The following is a 17,829-nucleotide window of genomic DNA, read 5'->3' on the forward strand; positions in this document are numbered from 1 at the left end:
CCCTTTGAAGCTCTACCCATAGGGATTCTGCCTCGTCCTTGGCTCCATTATTATCATCCCTCATATCTACCTGTATACTGTTCTTAATATACAGACATACCCCTCCCCCTTTTTTACCTTCTCTATCTCTGCGATAAAGGGAATACCCCTGAATAGTCACCATCCAGTCATGAGAGCTGTCAAACCAAGTCTGTTATCCCCACAAAATCTAAGTCCTCCTCAAACATCAGCAGCTCCAGCTCTCCCATCTTGTTGGCCAGGCTTCTGGCATTGGTATACAAACCTCTTAATTTTGACCGGTTACCTATATCCTCATTTGTTATTAGGCTGCTCTCTTGATTTTTTTTCCCCATACCCACGCTGGGTATAGGAGCTCCAAACACCCTACCGCTAATGCCCCCATTTCTGCCCTCTGAAACTTGCTTTCCACTGGCTAATTCTACATCTGTACCCTCCCCCCCCCCCCCCCCGTCACCTAGTTTAAAAGCCCCTCTAACTTTTTGGCCATCCTCGCACCCAGTACGGCTGCACCCTCCCCATTTAGGTGCAATCCGTCCCTACCAAAGAGCCGGTGACCGACTGAGAAGTCGGCCCAGTTCTCCAGGAACCCGAAATCCTCCTTACTACACCAGCTCCTCAGCCACTTGTTAACTTCCCTAATCTCCCGCTGCCTCTCTGGTGTGGCTCGAGGTACAGGTAGTATTTCGGAAAATACTACCTTGGAGGTCCTAGTCCTCAACTTAGCGCCTAAGTCCCTGAAATCGTTTAGGACTCTCCATCTTCCTCTGCCTATGTCATTGGTACCCACGTGTACCATGACAGCTGGGTCTTCCCCAGCCCCACCCAATAATCTGTTCACCCGATCCGCGATGTGCCGAACCCGAGCGCCCGGCAAACAACAGATCGGCGCACACGGTCTTTGTCACAGATTACACTGTCTGTCCTTCTAATAGAGTCCCCTACCACCAGCACCTGTCTTTCCTTTCCCTTTCTCCCAGCCTCACTGGAGGAGTTCTTCCCCTGGCAGCGTCACTCTGCTCCAGCAATGCTGGTCCCTGACTGGTTTCCCCAACATCACACAACGGGGCGTATCTATTGGAGTGCTCCAGCCCAGGATCAGCCTCCTTGCCTTGTCCCCTTCTACCCCTCCTAACTGTCACCCCCTCTACTCTGCTCTGATGCCTGCACCTCCAATACTCCGCCCACCTCTGTGACCAGCATGCAACAAAAAGACGAATATTTGTCCGATAATCAGTTTGTACAAGGCTTTAGTGCGTTATTAACCTGGATGAAGAGTTTTATTCTGCTTCTACTTTTTGCTTGTTCCTGGTTTTTATGGAGTAGTAAAGGAGAGATGGCCACTTAGAATCCGCAACATCAAAAACAAGTAATCATTGACAGGTTCACTTTAAAGTGCAGTGCTTGGTGGTCTGCTGGTTGCGGTGCTGTCGGGTGGGTGTGTGTGTGTGTGTGTGTGTGTGTGTGTGTGTGTGTGTTTTTTTGTTTTAACGAGAAGTATGTTCTCTGGAAGTTTGTAGATTTAAATTTATATTGCTGTGCCCAGCAGAGTGGCTAATAACAGCGGGGCAAGAGTTGGTTTAGGGACCTCCCCAGGCCCACAGCAGGTGGCTGAGAAGCAGCATATTGGAGCGTATTAAAAATAGTGTCTGATGCATGAGAAACCCATGAGAACTAGACAAGGCAATTGTTTTTTTTTTTTTTTCTATTTTATATGTATGTACCGTACACCATTATCAAACTTTTTGCATGTCAACGCTAAACATATGAAGATACCAGTCAGTCTGGAAAGAGTATTTTGGCTATAGATGCATACCAAAGATAATTCACTATTTTTTTTCTGTCTCTGCCCCAGAGTCTCTAAGGCCCCGTTCACACAGGGGCGATCCGACTTCGGGGGGGCGACCTCCGAGGTCGCGGTGCGAGCAGCGCGCCGCGACCTCGGAGCAGCCGCCACGGACTTCATAACATTGAAGTCTATGGCGGTCGCCTCCGGGTCGCCCCAAAGAAGCTCCGGACCCTTTTTCTAAGTCGGAGCGACTTGTGTCGCTCCTATTAGAACGAGTCCGCAGCTTCCCTATGGAAGGTGACCTACAGTGACCTGTGAGGCGACCAGGTCGCCTTAGTGTGAACGGGGGCTCACTCTTGACTGCTGCATTTATTTTTTTTTTATTATTTTTTTTGTAGCTCACAAAAAAAAAAAAACAGCATGATCGACTACTCCTAGGGGGAGATTTACTAAATCTGGTGCAGCTCTTCATAGTAACCAATTGGCTTCCAGGTTTTGTTGTCAAAGCCTAATTGAACAAGCTGAAGTTAGAAGCTGATTGGTTACTATGTACAGCTGCACCATAGTGCTCCAGTTTTTAGTAAGGCCCCTTTCACACAGGCGGACCGTTAGATCCGCCTGTCCGTTTTGTTGGTGGATCTGAACGGTCCCCCCATGCATCTCCATGGGGGATCGAATGTCAGCAGAGACATGTCCGCTGACATCCGATCCGTCAAATCTGGACGGATGGAAACCCTATTTTCCATCCGTCCAGCGAACGGATCGGATGAGAACGGACCAACGGTCCGTTCCCATCCGATTTCCCCCATAGAGATACATGGGGAACTGACAGCTGTGTCTCTGCACACAGCGCGGAGACACAGCTGTCATCCTTCTGCTCAGCGAGGGATCGGCGGCTCGATTCCCCCCCCCCCCCCCCCCCCCGCTGAGAAAAGCGGAGTCTGTCCGACGGACAAGATGTGTGAAAGAGCCCTAAGACATGCACATGTGTGAACGTTCTCATTTATTTTTATTTTAATTACAGGTATTTTTTTATCGTTCAGACATTTTACACTGAACGTGCATATACTCTATTGTACATCAGTTCTCGCCCTTAAGAAGCTTACAAGCTTAGATCCCTACCACCTTACGTGCACACACTATACTAGGACCAATTTAGACAGGAGCCAATTATCTCACCAGCATATCTTTGGAGTGTGGGAGGAAACTGGAGTACCTGGAGGAAACCCACACAGGCACAGAGAACATACAGACTCCATGCAGTTAGTGTTGTGGTTGAGATTTGATCTGATGACCCTAGTGCTGTAAGGCAGAAGTTCTCTGGAAACTGTCAAATCCAAAACACTCCAGTTAATAGATCTTGTGTAAAGATGAAAATATGGGAACGAACCTGAAGGTACCCTTGCCCTGTGATATCTAGAATGTCCATTAACAATCCATGGTCTTCAGCATGTGTGCTCAACCTGTGGCCTTCCAGCTGTTGCGCAACTACAAGTCTCATCATGCCTCTGCCTTTTGAAGTCATGCTTGTAATGGTCAGCCCTTCCATGCCTCATGGGACTTGTAGTTTTGCATCCACTGGATGGCCGCAGGTTGAACACCCATGGTCTTCAGTCTGTTGGTATGAATGCTATAGGTCTACAGGGAGTCTAGTTGTTTTTTTTTTTTTTGAAGCCTTCATTTCGAGTTGTTAAAACTTGTGATCAGCATTTGGGTGTCAGCTGTCAGTGTACAATGTACATATCAGTTGTGTTTGGTTTCTTCGTGTTTAGTGAAAACAGCAGTTTTCTTTCTTATCTGACATGGACATGCATGCGGGTGTCATATGTGCTGTAAACAATGTTTCAGTCGAGGTATGCTCTGTGACGAAACATGATCGGTATCTGTCTCCTGCCATATTCAGGCGTACTCTACCCGAGAACAGCTCAGCAGCTTTAGCTTTATCTTCCATTAAAAGACGATAGTACATATGGTGTAATGTACATTGCTGGACTGTAGGAGTGTAGCTGTTTTTTTCCTGCTTCATCCTACGTCATTTAAAGGGCCTGTTTTGTGATCTTTTACATGTGCTTGTGTAAAGGCTAACACCAACCATAACACCCGTGTTTAGGGTGTAACATATTAACCACTTTACCACCGGAGGATTTTCCTGCTTAACGTCCAGGCCACTTTTTGCAACTTGGCACTGCGCAACTTTAACTGATAATTGCGCGGTCATGCAATGCTGTACCCAAACGCAAATTTACGTCCTTTTTCCCCACAAACAGAGCTTTCTTTTGGTGGTATTTGATCACCTCTGTGCTTTTCATTTTTTGCAATATTAATAAAAGTGAAAATTTTGCGAAAAAATTGACATTTTCTACTTTGACAGTTAAAAAAATATCCAATCTATTCAATTTTTGTCATGTATTTAGGACAGAATGTATTTAGCTACATGTCTTTGACAAAAAAATTCTCAATGAGCGTACTTTTAACCGCTTTAAGACCGGAAGATTTTACCCCATTCCTGACCATGCTATATTTTGCCATTCGGCACTGCGTTACTTTAATGGACGATTGCGCGGTCGTGCAATGCTGTACCCAAATTAAATGTATACTTTTTTTTTGTTTTTTTAATCCCACAAATGGTATTTGTTCACCTGTGCGATTTTTTTTTTTTTTTTTTTTTTTTTTTTTTTTTTTTTTTTAAATGTAAATATGGGACTTTTATGTTTTTCTATAAGGTGCAATTTAATTCCAGCCTTCCCTTTCTTAGGGTTTGTTCACTACAGCAGTTGCACCTAGTGCTCCACCGGCTTAAACTTTTGATATAAAAATCGAAGGAGGCTGGCAAAAAATTCTTGCCTGAACTGACTGCAGCCAGTCAGATACAGTCAATATTTGGGTATTCTGAAGGCCGCAGGAGCAGCTACTGTCAGAATACAATTGCTGGCATGGACGTTTAGGCTCGGTTCACATATATGCGATGCGGGAAGGCTGCGAATTCGCAGCCTGTTCCCGCATCGCACACGCACCCCCGGCAGTTCACACTGCCATATGCGATACGCTGGGGGTGTCAATGTAATCTTAACGACACCCCCAGTTTGATCGCATATCGCAGTGCGATCGTGCAGTTTGCACAGGATCGGATCGCACAAGTGTGAACCGCTGTGCGATCCGATCCTGATGCGGCTGCAAAAATGCCTCCTGTGCGTGTTTGCTGCGGGAGCGATGCGAATTTAGCCATACAGTTTGTATGGCTAAACTCGCACCGCACAGCTGATCGCATGTAATGTCGGAGCAGTGCGCTCCGACATTACATGCGAACCCCGCACACGCACAAGTGTGAACCGGGGCTTAGTGTTTATGAATCTGTTGCTGGCTGATTAAATAAAGAACTGATTCATGTTTGGTTGGCCTTAGGAGAAATCTTTATTCAGGATTTGTATAGCTACACTGGTTTGCATAGCGCTTTACAACATGTAGGCAGACCGTACAACAATACAATTCAGTACAGGAGGAATCAGAGGGCCGTGGTCCTTGGAGCTTACAATCTAAAAGAGAGGGTCAAGTGTTACAAAAGGTAATATCAGTGGGAAATGAGCTGGAGGAGAAAATAAAAGTACAGTTGTTGGGTAGAGGCAGGATAGACTTCTCTGAAGAGTGTCCATTTTTAGTCGAGCCCTGAAAACCAGAGAAGCGTATAGACAGATTGGGGTAGGGAATTCCATAGGATAGGAGAGAGGCTCATGAGAAGCCCTGGTGGGGAGGAGGTGCAAAGGGTTCTTGAGGAACTAAGAACAATTTGGTTGATACTTTGGACTGACCTTCACCAGCTCTGCTCGGGGAGCTGAGCAATCGGGGCTGTTTGAGCGCTCGGTTCTTAGTGTCAGAGGCGGTGGGGGACAGATGTAGCATCGAACCGGTACTGCATCCACCTAGGTAAAGTGGGGTACACACTAGTAGAAAATTCCCGTCCGAGGTAAAATCGTACGATCTTCGGCTAGTGTGTACACCACTTTAAGCAGCCGATGCCGACGTTTTTCAACGGGGAAAAAAGAGGAACGAAACCCAAATTTTTTTTATTGTCCGTCCCCAGCACAACCAATTTTCGCAGAACGTCCGCGAAATATCCGATATGAAAGACCGCGCATGATCTGAAGTTGCTGATGACCCGGAAGTCTAGGAACAAACGTCCCCAAAAAAAAAAATCAGACGAGAAATTTCGTGAACCTTATGCACTGTTATGAACGCTGAGCAAGAGAGAAAAATCAGGATATTTCGTCCAATTTTCGTCAAGTGTGTACGAGCCTTTTGTATGGAAAAAAAAAAAAAGTCCATACTACTTGAAGTCCAGTGTGCATGGAGCCTAAAGCCTCGTACACACAACAAATTTCCGCCGACCGGTCGTTCGTCTCTTGTCCAGAGTGGTGTCTGTTGGTTGGAATGTGCCTAGACTGCACACAAATTTTGTCGTCCGACAGAATTCTACTTTAGAAGTGATGTCATGTGTTGGATTGCTTTCTTTGTGTTCTTTCTTCTCTGAGCATGCCCAGACTTGCTCATTAGATTTTTCCCTGTCGAAATCTGTACTGACTGCATGAAAATCGGACGTGTTTTTGACGGTGGACAAAAATTTTATAGCCTGCACACCAGAATTTTTTCGGCCGAAAAGTCGGAGTCGGTTGTTGAACACCATACTAACAAGCCAAAAATCGGCAGATCGGTCGTCGGATGAAAATTCCCTGCCGAATTCCGACTCGTGTGTACGGGCCTTTAGAGAAATCCTATGTATGGTTAGCCTTAGGAAATGGTTGTAGTTCTCAGAGGGTCTGCTAAACTCATTGTTGAATCTCAATGGAGAAATGTAAAAATACAGCAAAAGGCAGAATTGTTTTTGTCTACATACCGAGGATCATCACTCCTGTGTGAACAAGCCCCTTAGTAGTTTATTTAGTGGGTCCTTTTTACCACCAGGATTTGTATTGCTCGTAGAGCATTACTGATGTTCCACATGTCCGTTGCATTGACAGATGAACGTCATTGAATGATAAAACCTGGAGCAATAACATTTGAGTTTTCAAATGGCAATACTTAAGGAGGCTCATTTCCTAGCATAGCACATGGTACGGATTTGTGCTCCCATCCCCCATCAGCAAATCTTGTTTAGAAAGGATTTTAGATGGGTGGGGTGTAATGAATGGGACAAGCAGCAGTTCAAAGGAAATTCCTGCAGTCAAAATACTTGTCCTGTGGGTTTTTTTCTCTAGCAGGGATATCCTGCAGCTCCTTCCATAATGAGTTTAGCCTTAGAGTTTGTTAAAACCCCATAAGAGAAGGGCATTATGAGCATATGGTATGCATCGCATACTAGCTCACCATGTAATACTTTAGAACGAAGCTGTTCCAGCAGCGCCCGTACACTGCTGACATTTTCTCCGGAGTTTCTTCGGGATTCGCAGGCTCCGGTGCTGTGATTGGCTGGAGCCACAATGACGTCACGGGATGCGCAGGAGCCGCCGTTCATGGCACGGGGCTTGGAAGCATCGGCACACGTGGCCATTCAAAGCGCATGCGCCAGTGATGTCACTGGCTGCATGCAATGTAAATGTCTCCTAAATTGTACATGTTTAGGAGATATTTTCATGTTTAGGAGATATTTTCACTAGACTATCTATAGGTAAACCTTATTATAGGCTTAAATATAAACGTCTGCAGAGGAAGTTTACTTCTCTTTAAATTTTTTTTTTTTTTTTTGTCAGAAGCCCCTTTTTTTGCATTTATCAAAAATATTAATGGTTTTCCTATATGGCAATAGAAAGCCCAATTATAAGGCTCTTGTCTAAGCTCTTAGTTTACAGTTCAATTCTATATACTTATATTTCTTTTATATTATATATTTTATATTCTTAGATTATTTTATATTATATGCTTTATTTTCTTAGATTAGATTTATTTTCATATTATATTTAGATTAGGTTTTATTTTCTTATTATATTTATTTTATGTTCTATTGCAAAGGATTTGTATAGTGCCAACAGCTCGCACAGCACTTTCCAAAATGTCTAATGGCTTCTTGTAGATGACCTCAATGCTATGTTAAAGCGGAGTTCCGGCCTCAAAATCGAAAAAAATAATCCATTTTGGGCCATCCGCTTGCTGAGTGTCACCTGAAAAAGAAATGGATGCTCCTGATTTTTTTTTTTTTTTCACTTACCTTGTTATAGAAGAAAATGTACTCCCCTTCCTTCCACTTCCTCCCTCTGCGGCCTCGGCCCGCGCTGTCACTTCTGGTTTGCGATGATTCCTGGGAGCTGAATGTCATCACTCCCAGGAGTCAATGCGCCTGCACTGGCCCCGCTCGTCACTTCCGGTGCAGGTGCGGCATTCCCTGCTAAACAGCTTCTGGGCATGCCCAGAAGCGGTGCAGGGATGCCTTGCCTGCACTGGAAGTGACGAGCGGGGCCGGTGCAGGGCATTCTGGGACTCCGACATCCCAGAAGAGGACGCGCTGGCTTCAGCTGCCCACACCGGAGATGGCAGCGCTGGAGAAGAAGTTTTTAAGGTAAGTATTTCTTCTAAAAGGTAAGTGCAACCTGGGACAATTCAGGGGCTATACATTGTGGAATGTGCTAGCCCTGACTGTCCCGGGGGTATTTTTAGCTAAATTTCACCCCCGAGGCCGGAACTTGGCTTTAAAGTAACTCTAAAATCCTTTTTAAATATCACTTCAGTTTAAGACGGGCGCGTTCCTCTTTACTCTGCATTTGGTGACTTGTGTCTGTATGCATGCACCACATTATGCATATAGCAGTACATACTTGTGTACGGCCACCTACTGTTAAACTATTCATCTCTATTGGTGGCTCTATGCAGCACCAAACTATGCCAGCATGTTTATACCAAGGAAGAATGCACCTGTGTGCATGAGGTCTAAGGTGCCTATAGACTTTGGACAACAGTCTCATAATTTTGGTTTTCTTGTGACCGTTTTGGACTTTTATATCCAACTGTGATCCTGCAGGTTATAAAACTGTCCTATGTGTGCGTTTCCCATGATAAGCTCCCGCCAGCAGTGCCAAGGAGACGGCCATCGGGAATGCATCAGAGAACATCTGTTGGCTTATGGTATTCCTTGGGCACTTGAGTAATCTAATGTCTTTATCGCCTTGTAAAACACCCCATTCAGTTTAAAATTGTAATTATTATTATACAGGATTTATATAGCGGCAACAGTTTGAGCAGTGCTTTACAATGTAATGGAAGGCAGTATGTCTGTGTATTAAAAAAAGTTTTTTATAAGGTATCGCATTCCTCTGTTCTCATCTGTGTAAGAGCCGGGGGAGGGGAAACCACAGTAACTGGTCTTCCCAGTGAAAGGCTCTGCAGGGGGCCTGTCAGGACATGTCTAAAAATTGGCGGAGAGTACACGGATTTCCCAGCATAGCTAGAGAACTGACCACGATGTGCTCTCCTGATCCTTTTTAACAGGAAAGCAGGGACAGGCAGGATCACCAGATATTTTACACAAAGGAACTCATACAAAGAACAGGAGACTTTTTTTTTTTTTTTTACAAACAAGTACATGGTACAGCAAGCACCTATCAGAAATAAGAAATGCTGGGGTAACCCCCTCCTGTTTGATCCATTTATTTGCTGCACCAAAGTGAAATATCTGGTGCTTCTAGTTATTGGCTCTCTACCCTGCCCTCTGATTCAAAGTGGGTCCTAAAAGTGGCTAATCCATGTGCATAGACCTGCTGGTAGGGTAACTGGCTGTAGTAATGCATATGGATGCTTGAGAGATGGGGGACCTTTAAATTAGGAGTTCCATAAGAGTCAGGACTGATGTGAATGTGGTAGTGCGCTCCGTAAATTGTTAGTGCCATATAAAGCGAATCGAAAAAATGAATTGCCAGACAGTCTTGTCACATGGCAACAGAGGAGAATTCTAAACCTGATACAAGTGCCGGCTATGACTTGGAACTTACACACGCCATTTTCATGCTCAGGAGTCAATGAAAATTACACCTTAATTGAAGCCACCAATGGTGGTTGAAAACATTTCAGAGAATGTGCCTTGTTACTTGATAAGCTGGCCATACATTAGTATTTGTTTTGGGGTGTGGTGGTTTTTTTTTTTTTGCTTTTTTTTTATCTTTCTAAAAGTTTCTGGGGTGAAATCGACAATCGTTTTTGATGGTCATAATGAAAAAATTTGAAGGAGCGTTATTAAATTTATATGAATGAACACATTTCTAACAGTGTGGTTTTAATTATGAAAAATTCCATTCATTTCAACAAATGTTAAAAGCAAACAATATTTTGACGTGCTTTTGAATGACCTTTTGTCTCTGTTGGCCTTCTCAAATATATTGGTGAGATTTTGCTTGCGGTCGTTCATAGGAAAATCTACCAGTGTATGACCAGCTTTAGAAGCCTAATCCTTGTAGAGTGTGGAGACGGCAATGGTTGCTTATTCTTCTACAGGATTTATATAGCGCCAACAGTTTGCGCAGTGCTTTAAGAGCCCATTCAGACTAGCGCGACACAACTTTGGGGGGCGACCTGTGAAGTCGCGTGCACCGCGACTTCGGCGCGACTTGCAGAGACTTCACATAATGGAAGTCTATGCAAGTCGCTCTGAGGTCACCCCAAAGTAGTACAGGACCCTTTTTCTAAGTCGGAGCGACTTGTGTCGCTCCTATTAGAACGGGTCCTGTACTACTCGATGGACCGCGACTTGTCAGGCTGACAAGTCGCGCTAATGTGAATGGGCTCTAAAACCTGAGGAAAGACAGTTGTTACAATACAACTTAATACCGGAGGGCTCTGCTCGTGAGAGATTACAATCTAGAAGAATATTTAAATTTGCTGCTAGAGCTGCACGATTAATCATATGAAAATCGCGATCTCGATTCACCCCCCCCTGACGATCTAAACCTGACATATTCTCGATTCTTTGCATAGCTGAGGGAGCAGAGAAAACAGCTGTGGAAAACTCCCAGTAACTATAAACAAAATGATTACATTGTATCTTTCCTCCTGCAAACGCCTATCAGCATTAAGGCTCCATTCGCACCTGGGCGTTTTCAGCTCCAAAAACGCTCAAAAGAAACGCTTCCAAAACGCCCAACAAGTAAAACCACATTCATTTAAATGGCCCCTGTTCACATCTGAGCGTTTTGCAAAACGCCTGTAGCTGAAAAAAGTACATGAGCTTCTTTTTGGGCTGATTACCAGCGTTTTTGATAGATGTCAATGAAAAACGCCTGAAAAAATCGCGGTAAAAAACGCTACGCTCAAGTGTGAATGCAGCCTAAGTCTCCCAGTAACCTTTAAACAAAATGATTACATTGTATCTTTTCCTTCCCTCTGCCAGGGAGAAAGGAAGTTTAACCTCTTAAAGACTAGACCTTTCTCTGACACTTGTTGCTTGCAAGTTAAAATCTTTTTTTGCTAGAAAAGTACTTAGAACCCCCAAACATTTTATATATTTTTTTAGCAGAGACCCTACAGAATAAAATGGCGATTGTTGTAATATTTTATGTCACACTGTATTTGCGCAGCAGTCTTTCAAACGCAATTAATAAACTTTAATGAATAAAAAAAAAAAAGTAACAGTAAAGTTATCCCAATTTTACCGTTCTAGATCTCTTGCCCCCGGGAGTATGTAACCTGCTGAATTCATCCACCATCTATGCCAACAATGAGGTCGGTCTTGGTGACATAGAAATCTATGGCTTTGACTATGATTACACGCTGGCACTCTACTCCAATGCTCTGCACTCCATGATCTTCAACACTGCCCGGGACATCCTGGTGGAGCAGTACAAAGTAAGTCATGGATTCATGGTACAGCCAATGGCCATAAATAACAAACAGTGGGGGATCTGACACCGGTGACCCTGCTGTTGACCACTTCTAAAGATGGGAAAGGGGTTTACTACTCCTGTATGTGACAGTCTTGTTATGTAATTATGAGAGTAGACACAGAACCTGTTTCTGTTCACGTATATTGACTACCGACCCATTAAATTTAAATTTGCTTACCACTGAGGTTCGTTCTTTTCTGGCTTTTCTATAGGAATTAAAGCCATGCATATACAGTATGTATTGAAGGTTTTATGGGGATGGAACAAATGTTAAAGCCAAAAAACTGTTTTGGATAGAAAACGAAAGGGTCAGATCCTCTCTAGGGGTTTTTTTTTTTTTTTTTTATTGCTCTGTGTCCCCATATCTGACACCTCTGATTGTCCTTGTGACCATTGTCTTCAGGACCAAGTGATGAAGAAATCCATGCCCCTAAAATTGATGGTCTGTGAGAATACAATCCTTGGCTAAAAAGATAATTGGTGTTAATGACACTTGAACTATATAGGCACCATCAAATGGAAGGTCAATCGGCCACAGCTCAAGGAACCCCTAGCAACCTCTGGAGGAACTTTTTTTTTTTTTTTTTTTCTTTTTTTAGGTTCTACAGAACCCTGGCTGAGTGGCCGTGATAAGTCCTACACAATTAATCTGGCCATGCACTATTAGATTTTTAAAGAAACATTTTGTATAAAAATTCTCAGTGCATTTGATGACTTAAATTTCCTTAAGAAGTTCTTCAAAATTGTTGTTGCTTTCACCATTGGGAATCAAAGCAAAATTCCAATAGCCTATGGCCAGCTTTAGGCTCATCCTTCATATTTTCTGGTCTCCTTGTTTCTTATGAAGTAGAACTGCACGGCAAATAAGCTTTAGGGCAGTGTCACTTGAGAGACCCAGGATTAGAGCTGCAAGGCTTTTACACTCTGCATTTCCATTGCATGTTGATGCCAATGTGTATTGTAGATAGGTTCTCATTGATATCCAAATCTAACCTTTTGTACTTTGCTTCCTAGTACCCAGTAGGAATCATGAAGTATGACTATCTGCCCAACTTTGCTGTACGAGGCCTGCACTACGACATCAATAAGGTAATTGCCACCCATTAGCTTTTCATATGTAAAAGGAAAATCTGCTTATCTTGAATAGTGATCTGGATTTGGGGGACTCCTTAAACAAGGTTTATACTTCCTTGCATACGAAACCAAAGTCTGTGCACCGTAACACCTCATGGACTATGGAGGCAGAACCACATATAAAACTATGTTTAAAAAGTAGTATTTTTATTGTAGAAACCTTCCATAAAAAGGACACCGGTCCTAGTATGACATTACGAGAAATAACAGTACGTGTGTTGATGGATCATTCTAATATCGTACTTGGTATACACTACAAACATCAGATGTATCCATAGGGTTGCCAATGTTGAAACAAGTTCTACCCAAATGAATTGATGTAATGATACCTGACCTATTTCTGACCTGTTGTCCTTTCTCAGGGAAGATGGTGGGCATTTGTACTAAGGAATCAAGCATAAAAATGCAAAGCTTCGGTAGTGCATATTAATTCCTGCTTACTAGGGTAACTGCATGGCAACACTCAATTAGGGACAGGAAAGCGCAGCAAAACTGCCAGATATGCACTCACAAGGATACCGTTGGGGAAAGAAGCCCCCAAGGATGAGCAGGCCGATTGCAGTCCCTTGTAATCATCCTACCACAAGAAACTTGCTGCTGTGTGCTGACGCCACAAGGGCTTTTTTTTCCCCCAATGAGGTCCTTGTAAATGCATATCTGGCAGTTTTTCTGTGCTTTCCTGTCCCTCATTGAGTGTTGCCATGCAGTTACCCTAACAAGCAGGATCTACGTGGTTCTACTGATCTTTTGCATTTATTTGGTTGATTCCGAAGTACAAATACCCACGATCTTCCCTGAGGAAGGACCACAAGCCCCAAAACATGTCGGGTATCATTAAATCCATTCGTTTGGGCTGACTTTGGCATTGGCAACCCTTTTGGATCCATCTGATGTTTTGTAGGGTATAATAAGTAGAATATTAGGATGATAAATCCACCCATATATATACTGGTATTTCTCGTAATGTCATTTTACTAGGACATGTATCCTTTTTATGGAAGGTTTCTACAATAAAAAAAATACTTTTTAACATAGTTTGATATCTGGTTCTGCCTCCATAGTCCATGAGGGGTTGTGGTGCACAATGTGCACAGACTTTTTGGTTCATTGATATATAGGATGTTGGCTGACTGATACCACACTCTACCCTCAACACTATTTCTCTATCTTCCCTACATTTGTGTCTTCTTTATCGCTGCTTTTAATTCAGGCTTCTGATGGTCATCAGCACTCTAGCTGAGATAAAATGATGACCATGCTGATTCCAGCAGATCGTTGGTGCTTTATTAAGCTACCCTGGAAAATAAAGAAGTACATTTTCATGATGTACAGTATGGAGGTGTAACTGAATATTGGCCATACCAAGTTAGATCTTTTTCATTAAGCCTGCGAGCTGAACCAATAATTCCACTATGCTATACAGTACAGATGGACTAATCTGCTATTGTGGTTATTTTATTCTGGCAGCAGGCATCAGTGTCTATCAAAATATCTGAAAAGCCGCTGCATCTGCTTGGATGCAGCCACTGTTGGATCAACAGTGGTGTTGCCCAGCCCCTTTGGATTTTTTTCATTAGAAAGATGTTGGGTGGGAGGGTGGCTACAGGACAACTCAAAGAGCCAAGTTTTTGCTGGTTCTTCAGGAACTGGGTCAGAATTTGCAAAATGTATGCTCAGTTTAAATGTAATTTAGGCTGGCCATGCACTTTAGTAGTCCAGGTAAAACAGAAGGTGGCAGATGATCTGTTTTACTGACTCCATAGTCTGCCAGAGCCTCTTGTAGTTCTATGCAAAAAAACACATTTCAATAAAAGAACAAAGAATAATAGGCATTCCTTTCAGTAGGTAGGTTGGCAGTAGGTTACTTGAGTAGCAGGTATTGCATTTTGGAAGGGGTAGATCTATTCTCCCAATACTAAGTTGTCAGGATTTTCCAGTAAAGAGTAGGGTGCAGTGAGGCCTTGGAACCAGAGGACTTCGTAATGGAGGCTCCTGTTGGCCACCAACTTTATGCTTACTTGGAGCTGTTTGGGCTTACTGTAAGGGACACAATCTGCCGAAGATTTTTTTTTTTTTTTTTTTTTCTCATCCAGATTTAAGGTGAAATACTATAGACTTTAGTGAATAGATGCTAAACACATGTATTAGATTTTACCATTTTATGGTCTCTACCTATGTGTCCAAGAATCTCCAGCAAATCTGGGGGAAAACATTACATTTATGCATTATTGTGTCCCTGAGAACTAAAACCAAATCCGAAGCACAGCAAATGTATGGGTTAACCACAGTGCTGCCTATTTTGATATAGCCTGCTTCCCTTCATATGTAGCTTCCCAGTCAACTGCTTGTATTCCTCCAGTTTATATGGTTCGTCTCTTCTCAGGAAATGCCTTATTATGCCTCATCAGAGAATCAACTTCCTCCTTGTTTTTTGTGATAGATTTGGGTTCTTGATTAAATGGAAGCATTCTGACAGCTGTTTTTTCTTTGATGTAGGGACTCCTGATGAAGATAGATGCGTATCATTACATTGAGTTGGGCACAGCATACAGGTATGTGGAAGAACAGATTACTTTTATGACAAAATCCTTCCTAAGATGTCAAATTTGTAGGGTCTAAGGCTGGCCATACACTATACAATTTTCTTATTCAATTTCCTTTAGATTTACCTTAAACTATGTAGTGCAAGGGCCTGCCTGACTGCATACAAATTAAAAGTGTTTAGGTTTGACCCTATATTACATGGTTTTGGTAAATCTAAAGGAAAGTTGAACAAGAAAATTGTATAGTGTATGGCCAGCCTTAGTCTTTGTAACTGCTTGAATCCACATGTGGATGTTCTATTCTCATCATTATAAAGTAAATTAGGGGTAACGACTGGCTACTGGCTTTCAAAATGCCACGTACTGGACGGAACCACGTTTATGTAGTGTGCTTCTGGAGTCCCGAACAGTTATTTTCTTCGTTAGGCATGCCCCTATTACTCCGGTCACAGTACATGTTCTTGGTAATGGGTCTCGAGCACTGCAGTATGGGACAGTGTGCAAACATGACCTATAGTTGAAGTTTTCCATTTTATGTCCTCGTGGCACACTGAAGATGAGGTTGGGAAAGCCAATGTAGGTTGTGGGACTTATGGGTGTCTTCTGTCCCACGTTTTTGGTTTTCACTGGTTTCCTTCCTTTTTTTTTAGTGTGTGTGTTTGTGTTGTGTGGTTTTTTTTTTTTTTTTTTTTTTCCTTAAATCCCTCATATCCCTTGTGCCAGATAATAAAGACTTGAAAACCTTCATATCCATGGATACCCCAACCTGTTTGGATAACCGTGGATCTGATATAAGGAAAGAATAAATTGGCTGGGGTGAATTTCTTTCCAGTCTATTACTAAATATTCCCCCCCCTAGATAGGTCAGCCTATGTTGTAACTGATGTCTTTGGCACCTCAACACTAATGATGAGCTTGGGTCGAGGTCTAAACCCATGTTTGGGTGAACCTGGAAGGAAGGTTTTTAGTGCTGGCTCATTTAGCTGTTGCGGGGGCATTCACCCACCCCACAGCTGTGTACACAAAGGGGCAGGGATGCTCTTCAACAAATTGAGCTAATATGGCCGTAATGGGGCCATGTCTTTGACCTTGTATGGTCAGATGACCATCTTGGGGCCATGTCTTTGACCTTGTATGGTCAGATGACCATCTTGGGGCCATGTCTTTGACCTTATATGGTCAGATGTCCATCTTGGGGCCATGTCTTTTGACCTAATCTGGTCACATGGCCATGATTGGTCAATGTCGGGAGCATCCTTTTGTGTACGTGCAATTGTGGGGCAGGGAATGCCCTGGCCTCAATGGATTAGGTCGGCTCTGACCACTTTTCAGGTTTGGGCAAACCTGGGTTCGAAACAAACCCAAACTTCTTACGCAACTTACCAGCTAGTAAGACTGTGAGCATACCAGGATAAGCTGACTTTTTTTCATTTAGTACAGTATTACTTGCCTTGTTTAATTATGGCCATAGTATGTCTGTCTTGCCATGCTTCAGGCAGACAGATTTGTTGTGAGATTTGTCCGTGCCCCTTCACTGAAACATTACACTGCTGCAGTTTTTGTTCTTTATGATATTTTGTGTATTTGGGAAATTGTCTTGCTGTAGTGTGGTGTGTTCACCTAACCTTTCCTACTGTAACCTTTTAATGTGCTGTGCCTCCCTCCCCAAACACTAGGGGCCTGAAGCCGGTCCCAAATGAGGAGGTGATGGAGCTCTACCAGGGAACACACCACATCCCACTTCACCAGGTCAGCGGGTTCTACGGCAAGGTAAGCGTCTTCTGTGCTGTGTGCATTTCTGAGATCGGCATAATCAGTTTGACAGGGGAGTGGTGTGATCCCTTATCCACCAGATCCTTTGACCAAGCTGCGTATTCCATTCTTTGGAAAAAAAACATGGCCGCTGAAACATAGGTTGCCAATTCTATGCCTTCCTTGGGGTCTAGAGGCTGCCTCCATAATGTATTAAAAAGCAAACAAATTTTCCTAAGTTACGGTACTTCTTTTTCAAGAGAACCTGTCACTTTGCTCATTCAGGGCCAAATGGCAGATCTCTTGTAGGAACCCCCCAACACCCGCTGACACCTTCACCATGCTCTTCTGCTACTCTGATAGAGCCTTCAGTAAAATATCTGGTACACCAGTTATGGAGGAGCATCTGACCTTCTCCTAGACTGCAGTGCTCAGAATTAAGTGGCCAATCCCAAACACGGTTACCTGACCAGGAGGAGGAACCTAACCCTGAATACATTTCGACACAGGGCTAGAATGCGGCATTGCAAGAGAGCCAGGGAAGCCTGGAAAGGTGAGTATCAGTGGGTGGGGGGTTTAACAAGAGAACCTGTCACTATCCTACGTCCTTAAAAATCTGTACGCCAGGCAAATCTTTAAAACTATTTTCTCTTACGTCCTCTTGACAGTCGCCGCCCGATCATATTAGCCTTCTCTATTGGGTAATGGCGCCCTCTGCAGGAGCAAGCTAGGCAGATTG

The 17,829-nt window shown here is 43.3% G+C and overlaps 1 protein-coding gene across 1 annotated transcript in view; it reads left to right on the top strand.

The window, feature by feature from the left end:
- LOC309560669 (5'-nucleotidase domain-containing protein 2-like) overlaps nucleotides 1-17,829 on the top strand; it is an 88,959-nt gene that overhangs the window by 18,009 nt on the left and 53,121 nt on the right. The window contains exons 2-5 of the mRNA XM_082264293.1: nucleotides 11,439-11,623; nucleotides 12,676-12,750; nucleotides 15,292-15,347; nucleotides 17,015-17,108. Of these exons, the coding sequence (XP_082120419.1) occupies nucleotides 11,439-11,623; nucleotides 12,676-12,750; nucleotides 15,292-15,347; nucleotides 17,015-17,108 (410 nt within the window). The remainder of the gene's footprint in view (nucleotides 1-11,438; nucleotides 11,624-12,675; nucleotides 12,751-15,291; nucleotides 15,348-17,014; nucleotides 17,109-17,829) is intronic.

Source organism: Pelophylax lessonae (assembly GCF_965119305.1).
Source record: "Pelophylax lessonae genome assembly, chromosome: 7".
Lineage (NCBI taxonomy): Eukaryota > Metazoa > Chordata > Amphibia > Anura > Ranidae > Pelophylax > Pelophylax lessonae.